Source organism: Fistularia commersonii, chromosome 21, assembly GCF_037954325.1.
Source record: "Fistularia commersonii isolate RoL2024-O1a breed Wild chromosome 21, RoL_Fcom_v1.0, whole genome shotgun sequence".
Taxonomy (NCBI): domain Eukaryota; kingdom Metazoa; phylum Chordata; class Actinopteri; order Syngnathiformes; family Fistulariidae; genus Fistularia; species Fistularia commersonii.
This window is the reverse complement of record NC_141304.1, coordinates 11,386,121-11,403,957: the sequence shown is the minus strand read 5'-3', so window position 1 is coordinate 11,403,957 and position 17,837 is coordinate 11,386,121. Positions and strand designations below refer to the sequence as shown.

Here is a 17,837-nt window from a genome sequence, read left to right as displayed (position 1 = left end):
ATTTATTCTGATGAAGGTCATTAGAATTTCTATTCACCTTGATGCAACCTGTTCTGATCATGACACAATGTGGGCCACCATGCAAAAATCAATTTACCCCCCTCCCTCCTGTAGATCACTATGGCAACTGAAATATGAAAGGAAATATTTGTATTGTAGAAGTTGGATTTAGCTATGTAAGTAAAAAAACAACCCAAAAACATTAAAAAATTCAAATGCCATGGACACAATCAAGAAGCTCGCTAAGAGGAAATGTCATGATATATAGTTTTTAATTTTCATTTTACACATTATCACACTACTAGTTATGTATAACAATTTTTTTTTGCCTACACAGAAACAGAAAGCTGAATGAATTAAACACAGAAAGAACTCATATTCTCTCCATCCTGTTGTAGACAAAGAAGCAGTTTGCTGATTATGTAAATGTCGGAGGGGGACAGGATTTAACCTTAAATCTAATTGCAGATACTTAATAATTATAGGAATTATATACAGACTATTTACAGAGTATTTACACACATTCCTATCCTCCTCTGTTCAAGATGCTTTAAATTATTCCACCCCTTAGCATTACTTTCCCAAATTTCTTGTCAAACCTCATCGCGGCAACTGGACATTCTTTCCCTGGAGATGTTTTACGTCTTTGGTCTTCAAGGAAAGAAGTCCAGCTGCAACGAAAAGATCCACGACCAGGAAGACTGAGAATCTTCACAGATGCCTTTCCCCAGATGGCTTTGTTATTTACAGTCAGCAGGTTACTGCCATTCCTCTACATGGCGCCGTCTCTGGGAAAAATTGGTCAAAAACACATCTATCATGACATGATGAGCATACCAAGGCAAACCGATAAGAATCTATGTTAATGATGTTCACAAGAATTCCCTGATATAACAACATCAAATGACAGGCACTCTTCAGCAGGAAGCAGGCTAGTATGGTTGTTATGAACAAACAATAGACCTTCTGTTGGGACGTAGATCCTCTATCATGCATGTATAAAGTATGCATTTAGTATTTTAGCATTGTATTTCATTATTGTAACCAAATCAGTTGACCTGCTCTTACCTAAACCACGTTTTTATTTTTAAACAGAAAAATCTTAGGGCCAAAAAAAGTTTTTTTTTTTCAAGAGTATTTTGCTGAACCACGTGCAAATCACTTTGTAACTTTATAAAACAGCCCTTATGCTGACTGGATGAAGGTTGTGTAATTGGGGAAGTGGGAAATAAATATGAAGAACTTGTCACAAAAGATTAAGTTGAAAATTATATTGACTAATAACTTCAGGAGCCACTGCTATCGATCGCACCGAATGCAACACAGAATGCGACACAGAATGCAAACGGATGAATCGGTTACAATGACTTTAAATAGAAATTTTGAATGCTGGCAAGATGCTTTCTTTCTTAAAAGATTTTGGGAATCTACCTGCCCAGCAAAGGTTAAGACTGCAAAATCATCTACCTCTAATCAGACTTATCAATTTAATATGCCCATATGATGGAAGGTATTTGATGATTTTTAGCGGAAATGATTAAATAAATGTGTCCAAATTGTAAAGTGGCATTCATTAGTCTTTATCATGAGGTTACTGAACCATATAATTTGTATGATTAAAGCGATCTAAAAAAAAAAATTCTTTCAAACACTCCACATCCAGCATCCATTGGTAAAAACCAAAGCTACATTAAAAGTTAAGGGTCTAACAGCTCGCTGCTTGATAAAATCACAAACATAAAAAGGAAAAATAAAGGGAAGGCATCAATGGCACTGGGAGAAAGCAGGGCACAAGCAGCCATGATAGATTTGACAATAGCTTGGCCCTTGGATTGAATTGGAGAGGGATGATGATTTGTAATCAACATTTCATTACACATTCAGTTTGGGTACCATTAAGATTCAATAAAGTTTGCGCCTTTTTAAGAATTCCAAATACTAAGGGAAGATTTGTAATTTGTTCACCTGTAAGGGCAAAATTTTTCTGACTCAAACCTCGATTGATTGAATTGCTGCGTTCGCACTTCAAGAATACGGTGTCCTTCCGTGGCGTCTCATGGTGCTGTGAAAATTAGTTGTTAAAATCAGTCATTTATTGTTTATTCCCGCCCTACATAGATCGCTTGTAAAAAATAGTATATTATAGTAGGGCCGTTGTCAGACTCATTAGGTTGGGACAATTCTGACCTTTTGGTCAAAATAACATGCAAAATCTACAAATGACGTAATATATTGTTTATACTTGTTCAGGTTGCTGTACTTATCTCTGTGAAAATATTCCCACACTTTCCTTCCTGTACATAGCCTGCTGTACAAAACTGCTAAATCTAGAAAGTTTATCACCATATTGCACTTGTGTCTGCAATCAAGCACAAAGTACCTCAAACAGTCAATTATGATAATAATATCATCATCATCATTTTACTTTCCATTACTTTAAGTTCACTAAAATAGGAAAACCTTTGTGGCATATTGCTGCAAAACGGGCTATCACATTTATTTACAGCTCAGTTACATTCTTGATTGTTTATTTACATTAAACTTAGTTTTAATGTCAACACAAAAATAAAAACAGCCCCTTGCTCACAGCCTATGGTCATATCTGAATCCATCTTGAATGTGTTTTCATGTTTAATGTGGCAAAATGTAACGTGTATATTGTGCACCAGACCATGATATATGCTCATTTTGATTTGAATATGTTGGCTTATTTTTAAAGGTATTATTTTTACCGAATGGTGTTTCTGTCATGCAGTTATACTTCCAAAGTGAACCTTTAAATTTGAAAAACAGTAATTACAAAAGTTTCTAACAATAACCTGTGAGGTCATACGACTGTAAACCTGATAGATCATTGTAAGTTATATTTCAGAGTATATTCTCACAGTTAAACATGCATATACTCACTTACGTGGTGGAGGGTAAACACGAAGAGTGTATTATAACTGTCAACTCAATCAAATTTGAAGAAAAATGAAGAAGAGAAAGAATGAAGAAAGAATGAAAATCCTGTTTAAATTTATTCCCTCTTATTTAAGAAAACAATTTATTTTATTTCTAGTTACTACTTCCTTCTTCTAAAAAAAAATAAAATAAATAGATAATAAATATTGAAAAAAAAAATTAAATAAAAAAAGAATTACCCGCTCAAATGCAGACCAGTGAACAAACTTTAAATATTGTACTACCGAAACGTCTTTATTGGTGTCACAGCACACTGTAGGATGTTGTTTTGTAATTTGCCAAACCCCAAATACTCTGGAGAGATAGTTTCTACATTAATTAAAAATCCGTAGGTAGGGTATAAACATTTTGGTGTCAGAGTGTTTTGGTTGTTTGTGGATAAATGTGACTCCTCCGAAAGGTATTGGAGCTGGGATTGAAATGCCACTTGGGGAGATGGCACCCCGAGTCTTGTATGGTTAATGGGTTATTACTAATGCATTAAGCTTTAGTAAATTATTTATTCAGAATTACCAATAATCTGCAATAGGGTATGATGACCCCTGTCTAAATTAGTTTTTTTTTTAATTACCTTAACAAATGGAAGGTGTGAAAAGAGCTATTGAAGAATGCAGATGGCTATTACCTGCTTGAGCATCTGCAAAGACACATGATAAATCATTACTTGTCTGTCATTTTGTCTTTGCGGTGATATTTTTGTCTCACTGGTTTAAGAGAAAAACACCACCACCCATTGAGCTGTAGTTAACATTTTGCACTGAGACCTTGACGCACTGTCAACTGCAATATGAAGATCCATCAGTGACACAAATGCATGGTGACTACATTTAACAGCAATCCGAGAAGTCAAAACTATTTCTACAATTCGTGTTTGACGACTGTCCACTGCAACACTGATATACATAGGGAATATACAATACTTAGAAAAACGTCTTAAAAATACATTGTTGCATTCAAGTTGTTCCTTGAACATTCTCTGATGAGTGCAGATGGTCAGTTTCCTCCTAATCCGTGCAGACACTTCTATTTAATTTAACTGCTGTGGGAGAAATGACAAACAGGTTTGGGGGATGGGGAAAAACAAAACAAAAACATAACTAAAGACAAAACAGAACATCAAAGACATAGGAATTGTTCTTACGCAAAAGTAAATATTGCACATGTAATTAAAAAAAAAAGTCCATCTCCTTATGCAGAATCTTTTCAATGCTATCACAAAAGAAGAAAAGCTGTCAACCACCGTCATATATCAGAAGGATGCTTGACACAAAACTGCTGTCGGTGCTGAGTTCACGCTCCTCCTCCCCCCCGAGTGCAAACTATATCACTGAATAATATCTAATGTTTTTTTGATACTGCAGCTTCAGTGGAAACCCCGTGGGAATGAAATTTCCAACTCTGTTTCCTCGCTCCTCTCAAATTGCACACCCAGACCCTCATACAGGAGATGTTGCAGACAGAGCATTTGATAGATTTGACCTAATGTTGAGTGAAACAAACATACAAACAAAAACAACAGCAGGACACCATCAAGAACTGAAAGGCAGACATTCAAATGATTAAATTTTACCAGAGAGCAAACACTAAGGGCTAACAATACAAATAGACTCACGATTAAGTTCAATACATGACAGGAGGCTTGTGGTTACATACATTCGATATAATTAACAAAAATAAATAATCATAAATCAAAACCCGCATGTTTGAGTTTTCATTAACTGCTTGTATCTGAGTTGCTTCTTCATTTAGCAAATCGCAGTGAAACGAATTATAGTTTACCACATTTGACGCAGACCGATGCATCTTCAAACACATCGATGATTTTACATCAAGAAATACGGGCCTGTGTGAAAACTGAGGTGGGAACATCCACAGAGAAAACGCCATACACTTTACTTTTACTCAATTCTTGAAAAGGATTGAAAAGTCTGTGGCCTTTAAAAATCTTTGAAACTGTGATACTACGAAGACTGAAAGCTCAGACTTTGTATTAGAAATGGTTGCGATATAATCTTTACAACTAGACTGTCAATTCTTTTGTCAATTTATTGTAATCACACTTTGCTGAAAAATCCATGGATTAATCTATATAGCTTTACAATGCACATTGTCTTTTTTTTAATGATTTTCTTTTTTTTTAGTTTTAATTTTTTTATTGAATCACGGTATTTTTGTTCCATAATGCATTGCCACCCCAAACAGAGAAACACTATCTACCTTCTTAGCGATGCAATTACCTTTTTCAGTTATGACTCATAGGCAACTAGATGCAACCTAAATCCTCTAAGGGATTATAACACTGACATTTTTCAGGCCATTTGTTTTGTAATATAATAATAATTAGTATTATTTTACAAAATAGTCTGCACAATATACATTAAGCATGTTCTGACTAAATGAATAAATGCTTTAATAGTTGGCACATTTTTCAGTGCTGACAGAGATATCACAGTGCTACTGCTACACGAAATACACTGCTGTTGAGACCGCACGTCCAAGACCATTCTCATAACAGTTGAACCCGCTGACAATCAGGATTACTATGTATCTCTGCAAAACAACAGGAAGATATTGGATTGCCTACTGAGATGTGACAGCGGTCGAGGTCTTTGTGCATGCTTTTGTATCACCTGCAGCTTAAGGCAGGCAGATATTGAAATGTGATCTAAAAATAAAACGGAAATAATTTCGTGTTGAATAGACGGCCCTACGAGAGAACATGTTTAGGGAGGCACAGGACTTAGTGTCCGACTTTGTACAGGTTTTTGTCTGACTTTGTTCACGGCGTCACAGCCACGAGCTTCCGAGGGAGAACGGTCAAGGTATCCTTACACCACCGTACTGATGCCACTCGGCTTGGGCTTGGTGCTGGCGGGGGCCTGGGCGGCACCTGAAGGGGGGCCGTGGTGGTGCGGACCATGCGTGGGGTGGGAAGAGTGTGGAAGGTGCCCTCCGTGCTGTGTGTGAGGCGGGTAGGGCGGCTGCTGGCTGTGAGCAGAGGCTGGGTTGAAATGGTGCAGTGAGTGCTGGAGGTGGGCGGGCGGGTGGAAGTGGTGATGGTGGTGGTACGGAGGGGGGTTTTGCGTCATGTGGCAGAACTGGTTGTGGGAATGCATGGGGACCGGCGTGTCTGTCTCCACCCGGGTCGGGTAGTGTAGGTTTGCGGGTTGTGGGGAATGAGAAATGAGGGCCGAATGTGTGGTCTGAGAGGTGGGGCTGGGAGATTTCACCCGCCTGGTGCCAAACAGAGAGCCCAGCAGCGAAGAGGAGCTGGGCAGGGACTGGCCACTCTGGCGAGAAGGACAGTCTCGGGTGGACGGAGTTCTTCGTCGTATGTTGGGGCTGCTAATTATAGAACCCTGGAAGACAGGGGAAGGTCACATGACAATGTATAGCTTACAGCTTGCGTTCAAGTTGCCCGGAGCAACCGACTGAATCCGCGCTAATCACTGATTTGGCCACAGAAGTGCAAAAAAGCAAACTGCAGAAAAGAAAAGCTGAGGAAAAATAGCAAAAAAGTAATGAACACAAGATCAGTGAAAGACAAAAACAGATGAGAACGCAAAGAGATGAGAACAGAAAAGGAAAGAAAAGATGTATATCTGTTTGTGGAAACACACTAATTGGGGCTTCCAAACTCTCTGCATCTCAGATCTGTAGATCGAATACGGACTTTGGGAGGAGGCCAACCCACCCCCATCGCCCTGGGTGACTCCCGGTCACCACTGAGGAGTAATAACTTAGGGCCTGATCAAAAAAACACAGCAGAGGATGGACCTTCTGTAGCAGATGAAGAAATTCAACCCGGCCAAAGACCATGATGGAGCATTTCTACCGCGCCATCTTTGAGTCCATCGCCACCTGGTACGCTGCTGCCGCCGCCAAGGCCCAGGTCGGACTGCGGCGTGTCATTCTCTCTGCTGAGAGGGTGCTCGGTTGTGACCTGCCATCATGCAGGATGGTCCCCTCCCATCCCGCACACAAACTGTTTAAGACTCTTCCCTTTGGTGGGAGGTAGTGGTCCATCAAGACTGACACCTACTTTTATATTTCTTGCTTTCAACACATAAAGTATAAATATATGCAGCAAATGGGACCCCGTGCTTCTTGCATCTAACCTGAATTTTGATAGAAATTGGTGAACCGTCTAAAAAAACAATCGATGTAAACCTGCAGAGGAATGTCTAATTCTTCAAATGGCATCAACTAAAGGACCTAAAATAACTTTCATCTTTTGAAAAGAGAATCTCAGTTTTGTTTTTACTTTTTTTGGTTTTTCCCTCTTGACGTTCCCCCAGTAAATTTCTTTAATTGGAGGCTTGACTGAGTTTATCATCACCAGTTACTCCTGCACTTTACCAACACAAAACCTTTAGATCCTAGACACTGCAGGTAGTATTAATGTATATAATAAAATTACATATATATATATATATAAATATATGTTACGATAATTATTATTATAATACAATAATAAAGCAACCTCACTTGAAAGTATTGACATAGTATTGTCATAAATACAATTTTCCCTTTTTAAATTTGGGTTGTTTTTTAATTAGGGAGTGTTAAATTAGGGAGTTTAAATTCCAACTCAAAAGGCAGTGACTGAAAAAATAAACACCAGCAGTTATGAGTCAACTTGCTACACTTTTCGCATCATTTCCCCCTTGGTGATCAATAAGGAAAATAAAAACTTAATTGACAAAGTGCTTATGGTAGAATGAATAAGGTAGTACTTTAAAAATATATATGAACTCAGCCACATGAGAGATACCCATAAGAAATAACACAAGATCTTTTTTAAAATAGTATGTTCTGTACAGTTTTAGTTTTTCTTTTTCGTGCAGAATTTCAGCCATAGACTACCAAATGTTATTGAAATGCGGTTTATTTACTGTTTAATAGAGAGAGTCACTATCAAAAAGGAGGTTGTCTATGTGGGACATGCAGAAAAATGACCACTTAAGAATTATAACAAAGGGTTCTTGGATGCATAGCTCAAATTTTTAAACTACTACAGAGACTGTTTTTTTATCCATCGATATATCTGTGGATATGACGAGAAAATATGTCAGCCAAAGCAAATCCTCTCGTTGGACATCATGCACGAGGAGCCACCAAGGATCTGACAACCATGCATTGAAAAAAAAAAACAAAGGCTCAAAAGACGCAAAAAACAAACAAAGAAACAAACAAAAAAAAAAACGGTAAAAACTTTCGAGATCAGAGTGAACGAAAACTGAAGGGACAACTCGGTGTTTTCTTCATCCTACTTACTTCCATATTGCTGTCTAGTGATCCTGCACTGCTGCGTCTCCCTCGCTTGCCTGGTTAGAACATGTAACACAACAGATAAGACTCCTGATTAAAATGTGGAGGGGCATGTATCGTTTTCATCTAGAGGCACAGGACTAGTTAGCGGGAGAACGTAAGCGTAGCGGACAGAGGTGAACTACGGGGCAGAGGAGATGCAGTGCGGCTTCTACAAAGTCATTGGATTGGCTCAAGCCTGGAGGTTATATACTCTAGGGTGACTAAAAAATAGCGAGGGGACTTCTCTATTAAAGGTGAGACCTGCTATCTATTGCTGCACTTCTAAAACGTTGGCCGTAAGTCACAAGAGATGCATTGGAATCTAAAATAGCAGGAGTACATCTGTTAAGATGTTAGAAAAAGTGTTATTCATAATACAATCTTTAGCATTTGTAGCCACCTTGTAAGTGAAAACGTCCTTTAGATCAGTGTTTCCCAACCACTGTGCCGTGAGAGATGATCAGGTGTGTTGTGGAAAAATGCCCACTTTCACCCGATTGGTCCAAAAATTATTTTTTCAATGCAAATAATGTGTTTTCGCATGACTATCTATGTGGGCAGCATGCAGTGGCAGGTAGAACAATTGAATGCTCTTCCACTAGATGGCAACAGGTAGGGAATTGACCTGTGTATCTACCTGCTGCCGCTCAAATATAGTCATTAGTGATGTTTCGAGTGAGACAGCGGCAGTGATACGCGATGGACAAATATTTTGAGATATTTAGATGATGGCCCAAGTACGAGTAGTGGTCAGAAGAAAGTAGAAAAGGTGAGCTCAAGACAACACAATGAAAGTTATATCGCATTTGGATTCATTTTTACTGGGGTACCAACTGAGCCGCACACTTGTTATGCCTGGTGTGCAGGGAAAAGCTTTCCATTAGTGCCATGGTTCCAAGTAAATCTCCAAATCTCCATGGTTCAAATCTCCAAACTTAACACCCCTCACTTGAAGATAAGAACATGGACTAAAAGAAGATCAGCTTTGTGTTCAACCGAACAGGGCCAGATTTCACACTAAGTAAATTGAGACTGCAGTTTCATTCTATTTCATTAAAAACCTTTTTGACATATTTATTTGGTGGTGCGTTGTGTGTTTCTGCTCATGGAAAAAATGTGCCGTGGCTCAAAAAAGGTTGGGAAACACTGCTTTAGATAACAAATGTCCAGTGGGATACTGTCAAACTTGTTTGGGAATGACCGGCGTTTTTGATTCAGAGGTTACATGACGGTCGGTGGTTACTGTTGTTAGTCTTCATTCCAGAAAAAAAAGGTTTGTGTAAGTGGTTGGATCCAACAGGCTTTGGACTTTGCAACAGAAGTTGATTTTTTTTTTTTAGTCCTGTTTAGATTCATTTTAAAAAAATAGCAATGCCTGTCCTATTTGTTTTTTAGACGATGACCTTTCTTGAGAAAGAGGCATAATGAGCAGGGAAATCAGCAAAGCAGCAGCTACCCATGACCAAAACTGCACTTTTATAAACATCAATGTAAAACATGTGGTTTACCACTTATGGACATTGAAAGCAGTATTAGTATACGCCATTTTGATTTGCAAAAGTAGATATTGCTTTGGTAAATATAATATTGATGATCTCGGGTAATCATCCTAGTAAAGACATACATTACACATCCTTTGTATTTAAAGACAATGAAATCTTAAAGCAATAAAACATGTGTTAAGGGCAACCGGCCTGATCTGGGATGTTTATTCACTGTGTGAATCCTGTTTTGACGCCACTGAAAATGTTTGCGCTTCTCCTCACGCCATTGTGGAGATGCATGTCGAAGCTGAATCAACCAGGCAACATTAATTCTTCTTACAGCTAAGAAGCTCAATTTGATCACGCTGACCTACATTCCAGTGTCTGCTCTTGTATTGGAGAGGGATTGTTAGTTGAAAGGCTCCAGTAAATCACGCCTGGGCCCATTAGTCAAGATATACGTCCCGATCCTCTTGCTTTATTGGGCTAATGGATCATGGCATATACTTCCTATACTGGTAGGTAAATTGCTGACGCTAAGTTGAAACTTTCCACTTCTGAAAATCAGCTATAGGATCGAATAATAATTTTTGTCACGTTACTGGCGTGACAGGACTTGATTCACTTTTGAGGTAGAAAAGTAGCCACTGTACTATCCCTGTCAGAATTAGGTACACCGTCTACATTCCTTTACCCACAACAAATGAGACAAGCTGTTATCGGCCACCGCTGAATCGTCCAATTTTTACCTGCATCTGACAGGTCCCGCAGCGAGCTGCTGAGGGCGCTCCTCTTCAAACCTTCGCCTATTGCGTAGCTATCGTCGAGGCTCGCACGGCTGAGGTTGCTGTTGCCGGCTTCCTTCTTTAAGCCGAGACTCTGTGACATGCTGGCTCTCACCACCCCTTTCTGTTTCTCCAACTCCGCTGTGCAAAGCATACATAGCCAACATACTGAGATGTCACATTGTCATGACTTCGTATGTGAGGGAGGGCACATATTAAAAATGGCATTTCTATTTGGGAAGAACATTATTAGGCACTCACATTCTATTCTGTACTTCTCCATTTCTTGGACTTCGGCAATTGATTCACGCAAGTCATCGGTAAATTTTTTCCGATCCTGAGGATTGGGCGCATTGAAGTTGATAAGGATTTTGATGTCAGCTCCGGGAACGGCTGAAGTCAAACGCACTCCGTTGGGATAATCTACCAAAAACAATACACATTGCCACGTCAGTTTTTGTCTGTACACTAATCAGAAATGCATTGGCGGGACCATCGGAGTAATGCAATGACAGGGAGAAAACAAATGACAATTAAGAACATTCCTAAACCTGTTTCACGATATTTGATGAAAAAAAGCCTTGTTAGAAGTACTTAATTTCACAGGGAATCTTCAAATCTTTGCACTTAAGACCTTAAAACACTTTATAGCCTTGACTTTGACACTTTATAGTTTTATTTGTATTCCCCCCCCCTTTTTTTTAACGGTTTATACAATTTCCTAATATTATTTATTATTGCTATGTTCTACTTGAAACTCTGGCACAACAATTTCCTTCCTTCGGCATAAATAAAGTTGTTCTTATTCTTATTCTTAATTTGTAAAATATAATGAAGGTGAGTTATGAATTAAAAGAAGGTTCTTGAAGGCCCACGGAAGTGATAAAGCACTACATATCTCAAATGTTCATCCGTTCAGAGTTTGTTTCTACTATTTCTCTCTCTCACACACACACACACACACACACACACACACACACACACACACACACACACACACACACACACACACACACACACACACACACACACACACACACACACACACACACACACACGGACAATACTCACATGCTTTTATGGTACTTACATTGGTTCTCAAAGAGTAGCACTTGCATACCATAAAGTGAGAAGGACTGCCGGAGGCTGTATGTCACAGAGTTCTTTTTCTTTTGGAAAATTTTAGTCACCTAAAAAAAAAAAAATCCAACTCCAAATTAGAATTCATTCGAGACTCTTTCTGTTTGCTACCCAAATATTCCCATTTGCTAGAAAATTAAATAGTGCCATACCACTAGAAGGTCATTAAAAAGGAAGATCTCTCTTTGGTGTAGCCCCAACTTCTGTGGTCTGTTCGGGTCAGGCACTTCAAAAAGTCTGCAGTAGCACACCAATCTTCGATGGAGGAGGGACAGCACCTGCATACGCAACACAATGTGTCAGTCCATTTCTCGTGAAAGCACAAGAGCGCTCTGAGAAATGACATCTCATACATTACATTTCACAGAGACTAGGCGTCTCAAAAATAGCTCCACCATGAACAGCATAAGACGGAAAAGATATCACTTACACATCCAAGACCGGGGTGCAAAGAACCGATCTGTGCAAAGAGAGAAAGGGATCAATGAGCAGTAAAGATATCGGTTAAGAAAAACACATTTCACGGGCACTTTTTGACTGGTTGGATTTTGATGTGAATTTCTTGTGGAGGAACTATACATTTATCATTCAAGAAAACAAGCTTTTTAGGCAAAAACTCTGAGGGACATTAGGAGAAAATTATTATTCTTACAACCTGAAAAAATAATTACAGGGAGGCTTGAGCGGCTAAAAGGGAATGGAAAACTCTGTAATGTCAGAAACTTTTGTTTCTGACCTATAAATTAGGTCCGGACATTCTTGCTTAATTCAGAAGATAAATGTGGTCACATCTTCAGGCTCAGGAATGACATCAAACTCACCGGTTTTTTCCCCACAATGAGTTTCTCCACTTTTTGAACTTGAGACACGTGGTCTTCATTAGTCTTGAGCTCCCGCTTTCTTATACGCTCGTATATCCCTACCAGCATCTCTCGAGGGATGTCCTCGCCGTCATCCACCCCTGCGTGCAGATGGAGTTTAAGGGAGGAAGGAGAGGGATTTTTGAGAGGCGATGACTTTCTGAATCTACAAACGAATTATAACACAGCTCATGTGTCTCATCGTTAGGACGGATATGCCCTGAAGAGGACGTCTCCTCCACTTCTAACTCGTCTTTTAATACTAGCGCTCCAGTATGGAGAAAATCAGCAAGATGGGCCCAAACTCCTGTGAATACCTGGAAAATCTGTTGGAAGGGGTTCCTGAAAAAGTGCTTTGTTTCTCCACTACAGTTATGAACACCTTATTGATATGGTTATTAGCCATATTAAAATACAAAAATTAATTTGAAGTAAAAGTACAATACCTCGAAGGTTTTTCACAAAGTCCTCGAGCTTCATCTTCCTCTCAGGCTTGACATTGGGGCTGTACATGTCAGTGTTAAGCAGAATGATGGCAAAGGCCAGGATGAAGATGGTGTCAGGGTTTCTGAACTGTCGCACCACATCTGGGTTACAAATGCAGTAGCGTTGGCTGCAAAGTGAAGTAGAGAAACATTAGAAAGAGCGATCGCTAAGAAATCAACAGAGAATTTCTTTGTGTACACCTGAAAATTTGGATAAAATGTCAAAGGTTTGATTAAAGCTATGGGTAAGCAGCAACACATTAGCAGAAAAAGATTTGTTTGTGCATGCATCGATATATAGGCTTAGGGAAGGCAAAAGAGTTGCTATTATAAGGAAATTAATACTAACTAAGGCCCTAAGACTTGCTGTTCTGTGTCATCATGATTTGTATTAGATGGTATACATTGTTCTGGTTGTTCCTTCAAACGGTTGTTCCTGTAACTTATATTGGGAGAGGTTAAGATGCGGCTGCTATCATATTTCTCCTGCTAAAGAAAGCCTGTGGCAAACGTCTTAGACATATCCACATTCTGGTCATTTTAGAAGGATATCCTACTTCTACATGTCGATTAACCAATCATCAAAAATGTAGCATAAAATGATGTGCTAAAGCTAAACGCTAAAAGACATGAATGTCGATTTGGTTTGCCGAGATTTCAATTGCTTCTTTTTTCTTGACACATAAATAGAGTTCTGCTTTGACCTTGCGGAAGGACAGCTAGTTTGGATGGATGATGGGCTGGTGATATTTGAATGACCTGTGTCATAGCCTGAAAATATATATAAATACTTGAGTAACACATATCATACTCGATATCATCCACAGGGTTGGTTAAATCCACACAATTAATTTTGGAATAAACCTAGGAGACGTTAATACTGCCTTGGGGATGAGGCTGTTTCTTACCTGAAGGACTCTATCAGCCGCTCAACCTTCTGCGCCTCTCCCTGCACTCTGATGTGGGCCTGAAACTTCCTAAGCGCTTCATCCAGCTCCATGGCGGAGAAGTCCATCTCATCCACCACACAACTTGCAACAAACCACACGAGAAGGTGGTGAGAGGACGGAAAACGCGCACAAGTCCTTCATCTGACATGCACAACTCCTTTTCTTATTTCCCAGAAAACTGAATGTAAACTGCAAATGGACTGTGTTAAGCTACATTTTTCCTATATGGATTCTATTTTGATTTATTTTCTGTCGATACAGCAGGACTATGAATAACGGAATTTATGCTTTTGTGAGAAAGGTGAAGAGAGATGACCCTGACATGAATAACGGTGAAAAGCCTCTTTTAGACACTCTCATTTTGACTTCAGTTGTATGAAACTTACTCAAGAACATCTCTGTTGAACTGTTTCTGTCGGTTACCAAGGAACTCCCCAATCATCTGCCTGCTCAAGCCCTTCCTCTGCAGCAGGAAATGGGCCACACCTACTGGAGTGTCCGGAACAAAGTTTCGTTCAATCAGATACTGGATCCCTTTTTCTGGTTTCCTGGGAACAAATGAGGGGAACGAATGACAACACAAACTAAACCTGTGATTCGTCCACTTTTGCCCCGTGACAAATGTGAGATAGGGAAAGTCCAACTTTTAGGGAAGGGCTGTGGTTGTAGCTCAGAGGTACTTTCCTCCAAAAATAACAAATCGGCGCAGATAGAGAACAAATAAATAGTGTAGGGTGATTAAAAATAACTGTGTAAGCTTTCCGTCAGACAAGGACAGTTCAATGTCATCAAATAGGGAGGTTACGATGGTTTCATCACAAAATGTAATTTGTTATTTTTACATCACTTATTGCATATGAAGAAGGATTTTGGGTTCAAGTTTTTCAGGCAATGCTTTGCTATATATATATATATAATACATGTACGTACTTGTTGAAGAGGTTGAGGCCAATGCGGTAGTGCCTCTTTCGGATGATATCATTGCTGAAGGCGGGCGAATCCCAGCTGTTGCGAGTCTCTTTATGGTACGTCTGCTTGCTGAGTGTCTGCTCTCTCAAGCTGTCTCTGGACGAGGATTCCGAGCTGCAGTTGATGGTGTCGTTAGAGTTCGACGTGCTGTTAATGCTATCGTTGTCCCCGTCTGAGAAATCTGATTCGGACTTGCTTTGCCGGTTGGGAGTACCATTGATAGCCAGGTGGGCTTCAAAATTGCGAGTCCGATGGCAGGCGGCGTCCTCTTCCCTGGATGGCCCGCGGGGTGGCAGACATTGGCTGATATGTTTGGGGCTGCTTTGCTGATTACCAAGACGGTGCTCGTATGCATTTTGTCTCTTCAGAGAGCTCCGGTCCGAGCGGTCGCTCAGCTCCACCGAGCTGTCGCTGGGGGGTTCGATTGTCAATAAAGGTAAATGGTCCACTCGTAGACGCTGCTCCTGGCACTCCAGGGTCGGTGTGCTGCGACAGCTGGTGTCCGTGTCCCCTTTCTCATCCTTTTGTGTCAAGGACCAGTAGTCCTGGGAGGAATTGAAAGAAGGCTGGCGTAACTCTGATTCTGTGCTAGGGGGTCGTTCTACCAACTGAGACTGAGGCAGGGGCGGTGACAGCTCCTCCTCGTCGATGTAAAGGGTAACATCGCTATATGATGCTGACATTTCATCCATTGTTCTATGCTCTGAGGCACTGAGTGAGGGTTTCGTCTGGCTGATCTCCTCCTTGTCCATATCCTGATGGGATCTACACGGCTCTGACTGTCTCTCAGTCCCGTGGATGCTGCGACAGTTCAGAGCATCATCGATGGACTCAGCGAGAGACTTGACCTGCCTAGAGAAAGCGTCTTCTAATTCCGTGATAGCGTCGGTGAAGTCGGCCTGCGGTGTGGGCGTCTTGGCCTGGATATCCCCGCCATGATCGGACGAAACTAGCATCCCAATTTTGGTATCGTTGTCCGTTAGGGAGACCTGCTTTCCCTCAAAATAAGAGCTGTGGACTTTCTCTGGTCCTTCAAAGGAAAACTGCATCCTCATATTTGATAGGATGATTCGCCTGGACATTCGGTTTTCAGACATAGAACTTCTAAGACGCTCAAAGTTCTTGTTCATCTGGTACTGTCGGAAGGCTGTCTGGATGGTTCGGGCTGCATGTCGAGTAATGAAACGCCCACCATATTTACGCTCTAGCATCTCCACCTGTGGGCAGAGAGGGAAAATTAACATCTGACCAAAAACTGTATACGCTTATAAGCAACTTTTTCTTGAAATGTGAATCTTCAGTGTCTTTGCTTAGATTTTTCCAACACTCACATCTAGTCTTGGAAAAAAAACTTTTTTTTTTTCATGTGCTACCACATATTTAGGATGCTTTTTGCAAAATTTATACATACATGCATATAAGCAGCTTTATCATGGCCTTTAAAATACCTTGATGCCTATTTACTCATTATACAGAGCTTAAAATATAGACATCCAAACCAGATAAAACCGGTTGTTGTTGTTATTAGATATAATTTGAGGGATACACTATTGAAATTGACAGCAATGGTTAGAAAAGTTTATGCATGTTAGCCTTGCTAGAGCTATGCAAGATAAATCAATAAATAAATGAACATGAATGAAAACAAAATAATCTTCAAATATTTTCATGGACGTCGACTTTGACAAAAAATAAAGATAAAAAATCAACTTGAATGAGGGACGAGTGGAGATTCTTATCAAACATTTCTCAGAATAAAAAGAACTTGAGACCTTGCGGAGTAAATAGTTTAGTTGTAAACCTCATTGCATCCATGTTAGACGATTATTTTACAAGCAAAGAGTCAATAATAGTTGTATTTCTTGGGTGGCATTGTGGTGCTTTGGTTACTGCCAATGAATAAGTGAATAAATGAATATGTTCAGAAAAATGCATTGTAAATAGATGCATTATAACCCTCACATTCTCTCACACTATTTATACTCCAGTCATGGAAGCTGCTGCATAAAAATAGCTGACTGCTAAAAAAAAGAAATATAAGGGAGCAGTTATTTACATAGCATTTCACCACTAGGAGAAAGGAAAAATCAAGTAAGGCGAATATAAAAGACATCGATTTGTAAGGATTCTCTGTGACTTTCATCGCTACAATGACACCTTTCTAAAACCTGAAGCTATTTCATGACATGAAATGTAGTTTTAATGATTCCAAACTAATGCTTAATGACAGTTAAATGTTACTTCTGAAATACAAAAAGCATGTAAATTTCCATTCTCTGAAGGTAAATGTCTTTCTTATATGTACCTTTGCTTAAACATGCTGCATTATGATGTATATTTAATAAAGCAATTTCATTAAATACAATGAGAAAGCAAGCAAACTTGCTGTAGAGGTTGAAGAACAATGACCTGCTTGTCCTGTAGGTCCGTGGAGAGCTCATAGCTCTCAGACAGTGAACGAGAGCGCTTGATGGCCTCTTCCTCTGCCTGCTTGCGGAGGATGGACTGGGAACGCTGGAGCTTGGATCTTCTGGATCGTGCATGGAGTGGCAAGAGAATGTGACCGTAGAGTTGACTGTCCAAGTGTTCAGGCTCAAGGGCACCGCTGCGGATTACCGGACTGCAACTAAAACCAGCGCCAGGGTCCACAGAGACACCCAGCTCGCTGCCTGGGGCATCAGCTTCCACACTGCAAAACACACACAGCCAATGGGATTTGCTGAGTCACTTTGCGTTTTAGCAAGAGGCACATGACACATGCGCAGAGTGAACTTTGACACAGCTGTAAGAGTTAAATATAGCCTTATAGGAGATTCAGGGCTGCCTGTCACTCTGACACTGTCTCCAATTTTGATACCATTAATTCAGCCACGCGCTTCTGTCAGCT

At 40.0% G+C, this 17,837-nt stretch overlaps 1 protein-coding gene across 4 annotated transcripts in view; it reads right to left on the bottom strand.

Moving 5' to 3' along the window:
- Positions 1 to 268: 268 nt before the first annotated feature.
- iqsec1b (IQ motif and Sec7 domain ArfGEF 1b) overlaps positions 269 to 17,837 on the bottom strand; it is a 112,156-nt gene continuing 94,587 nt past the window's right edge. For 3 of the 4 annotated variants that reach the window (XM_086167876.1, XM_086167875.1, XM_086167877.1), the window contains 13 exons: positions 17,360 to 17,639; positions 14,912 to 16,167; positions 14,368 to 14,529; positions 13,940 to 14,062; positions 12,993 to 13,159; positions 12,508 to 12,647; positions 12,117 to 12,146; positions 11,839 to 11,964; positions 11,637 to 11,736; positions 10,808 to 10,969; positions 10,511 to 10,687; positions 8,242 to 8,291; positions 269 to 6,323 (listed from right to left, as the gene is read on the bottom strand). In XM_086167876.1, coding sequence (XP_086024002.1) covers positions 5,793 to 6,323; positions 8,242 to 8,291; positions 10,511 to 10,687; positions 10,808 to 10,969; positions 11,637 to 11,736; positions 11,839 to 11,964; positions 12,117 to 12,146; positions 12,508 to 12,647; positions 12,993 to 13,159; positions 13,940 to 14,062; positions 14,368 to 14,529; positions 14,912 to 16,167; positions 17,360 to 17,639 — 3,304 coding nt within the window. In that variant the 3' untranslated portion in view covers positions 269 to 5,792. The remainder of the gene's footprint in view (positions 6,324 to 8,241; positions 8,292 to 10,510; positions 10,688 to 10,807; positions 10,970 to 11,636; positions 11,737 to 11,838; positions 11,965 to 12,116; positions 12,147 to 12,507; positions 12,648 to 12,992; positions 13,160 to 13,939; positions 14,063 to 14,367; positions 14,530 to 14,911; positions 16,168 to 17,359; positions 17,640 to 17,837) is intronic. The other variant, XM_086167878.1, reaches the window with a different exon arrangement.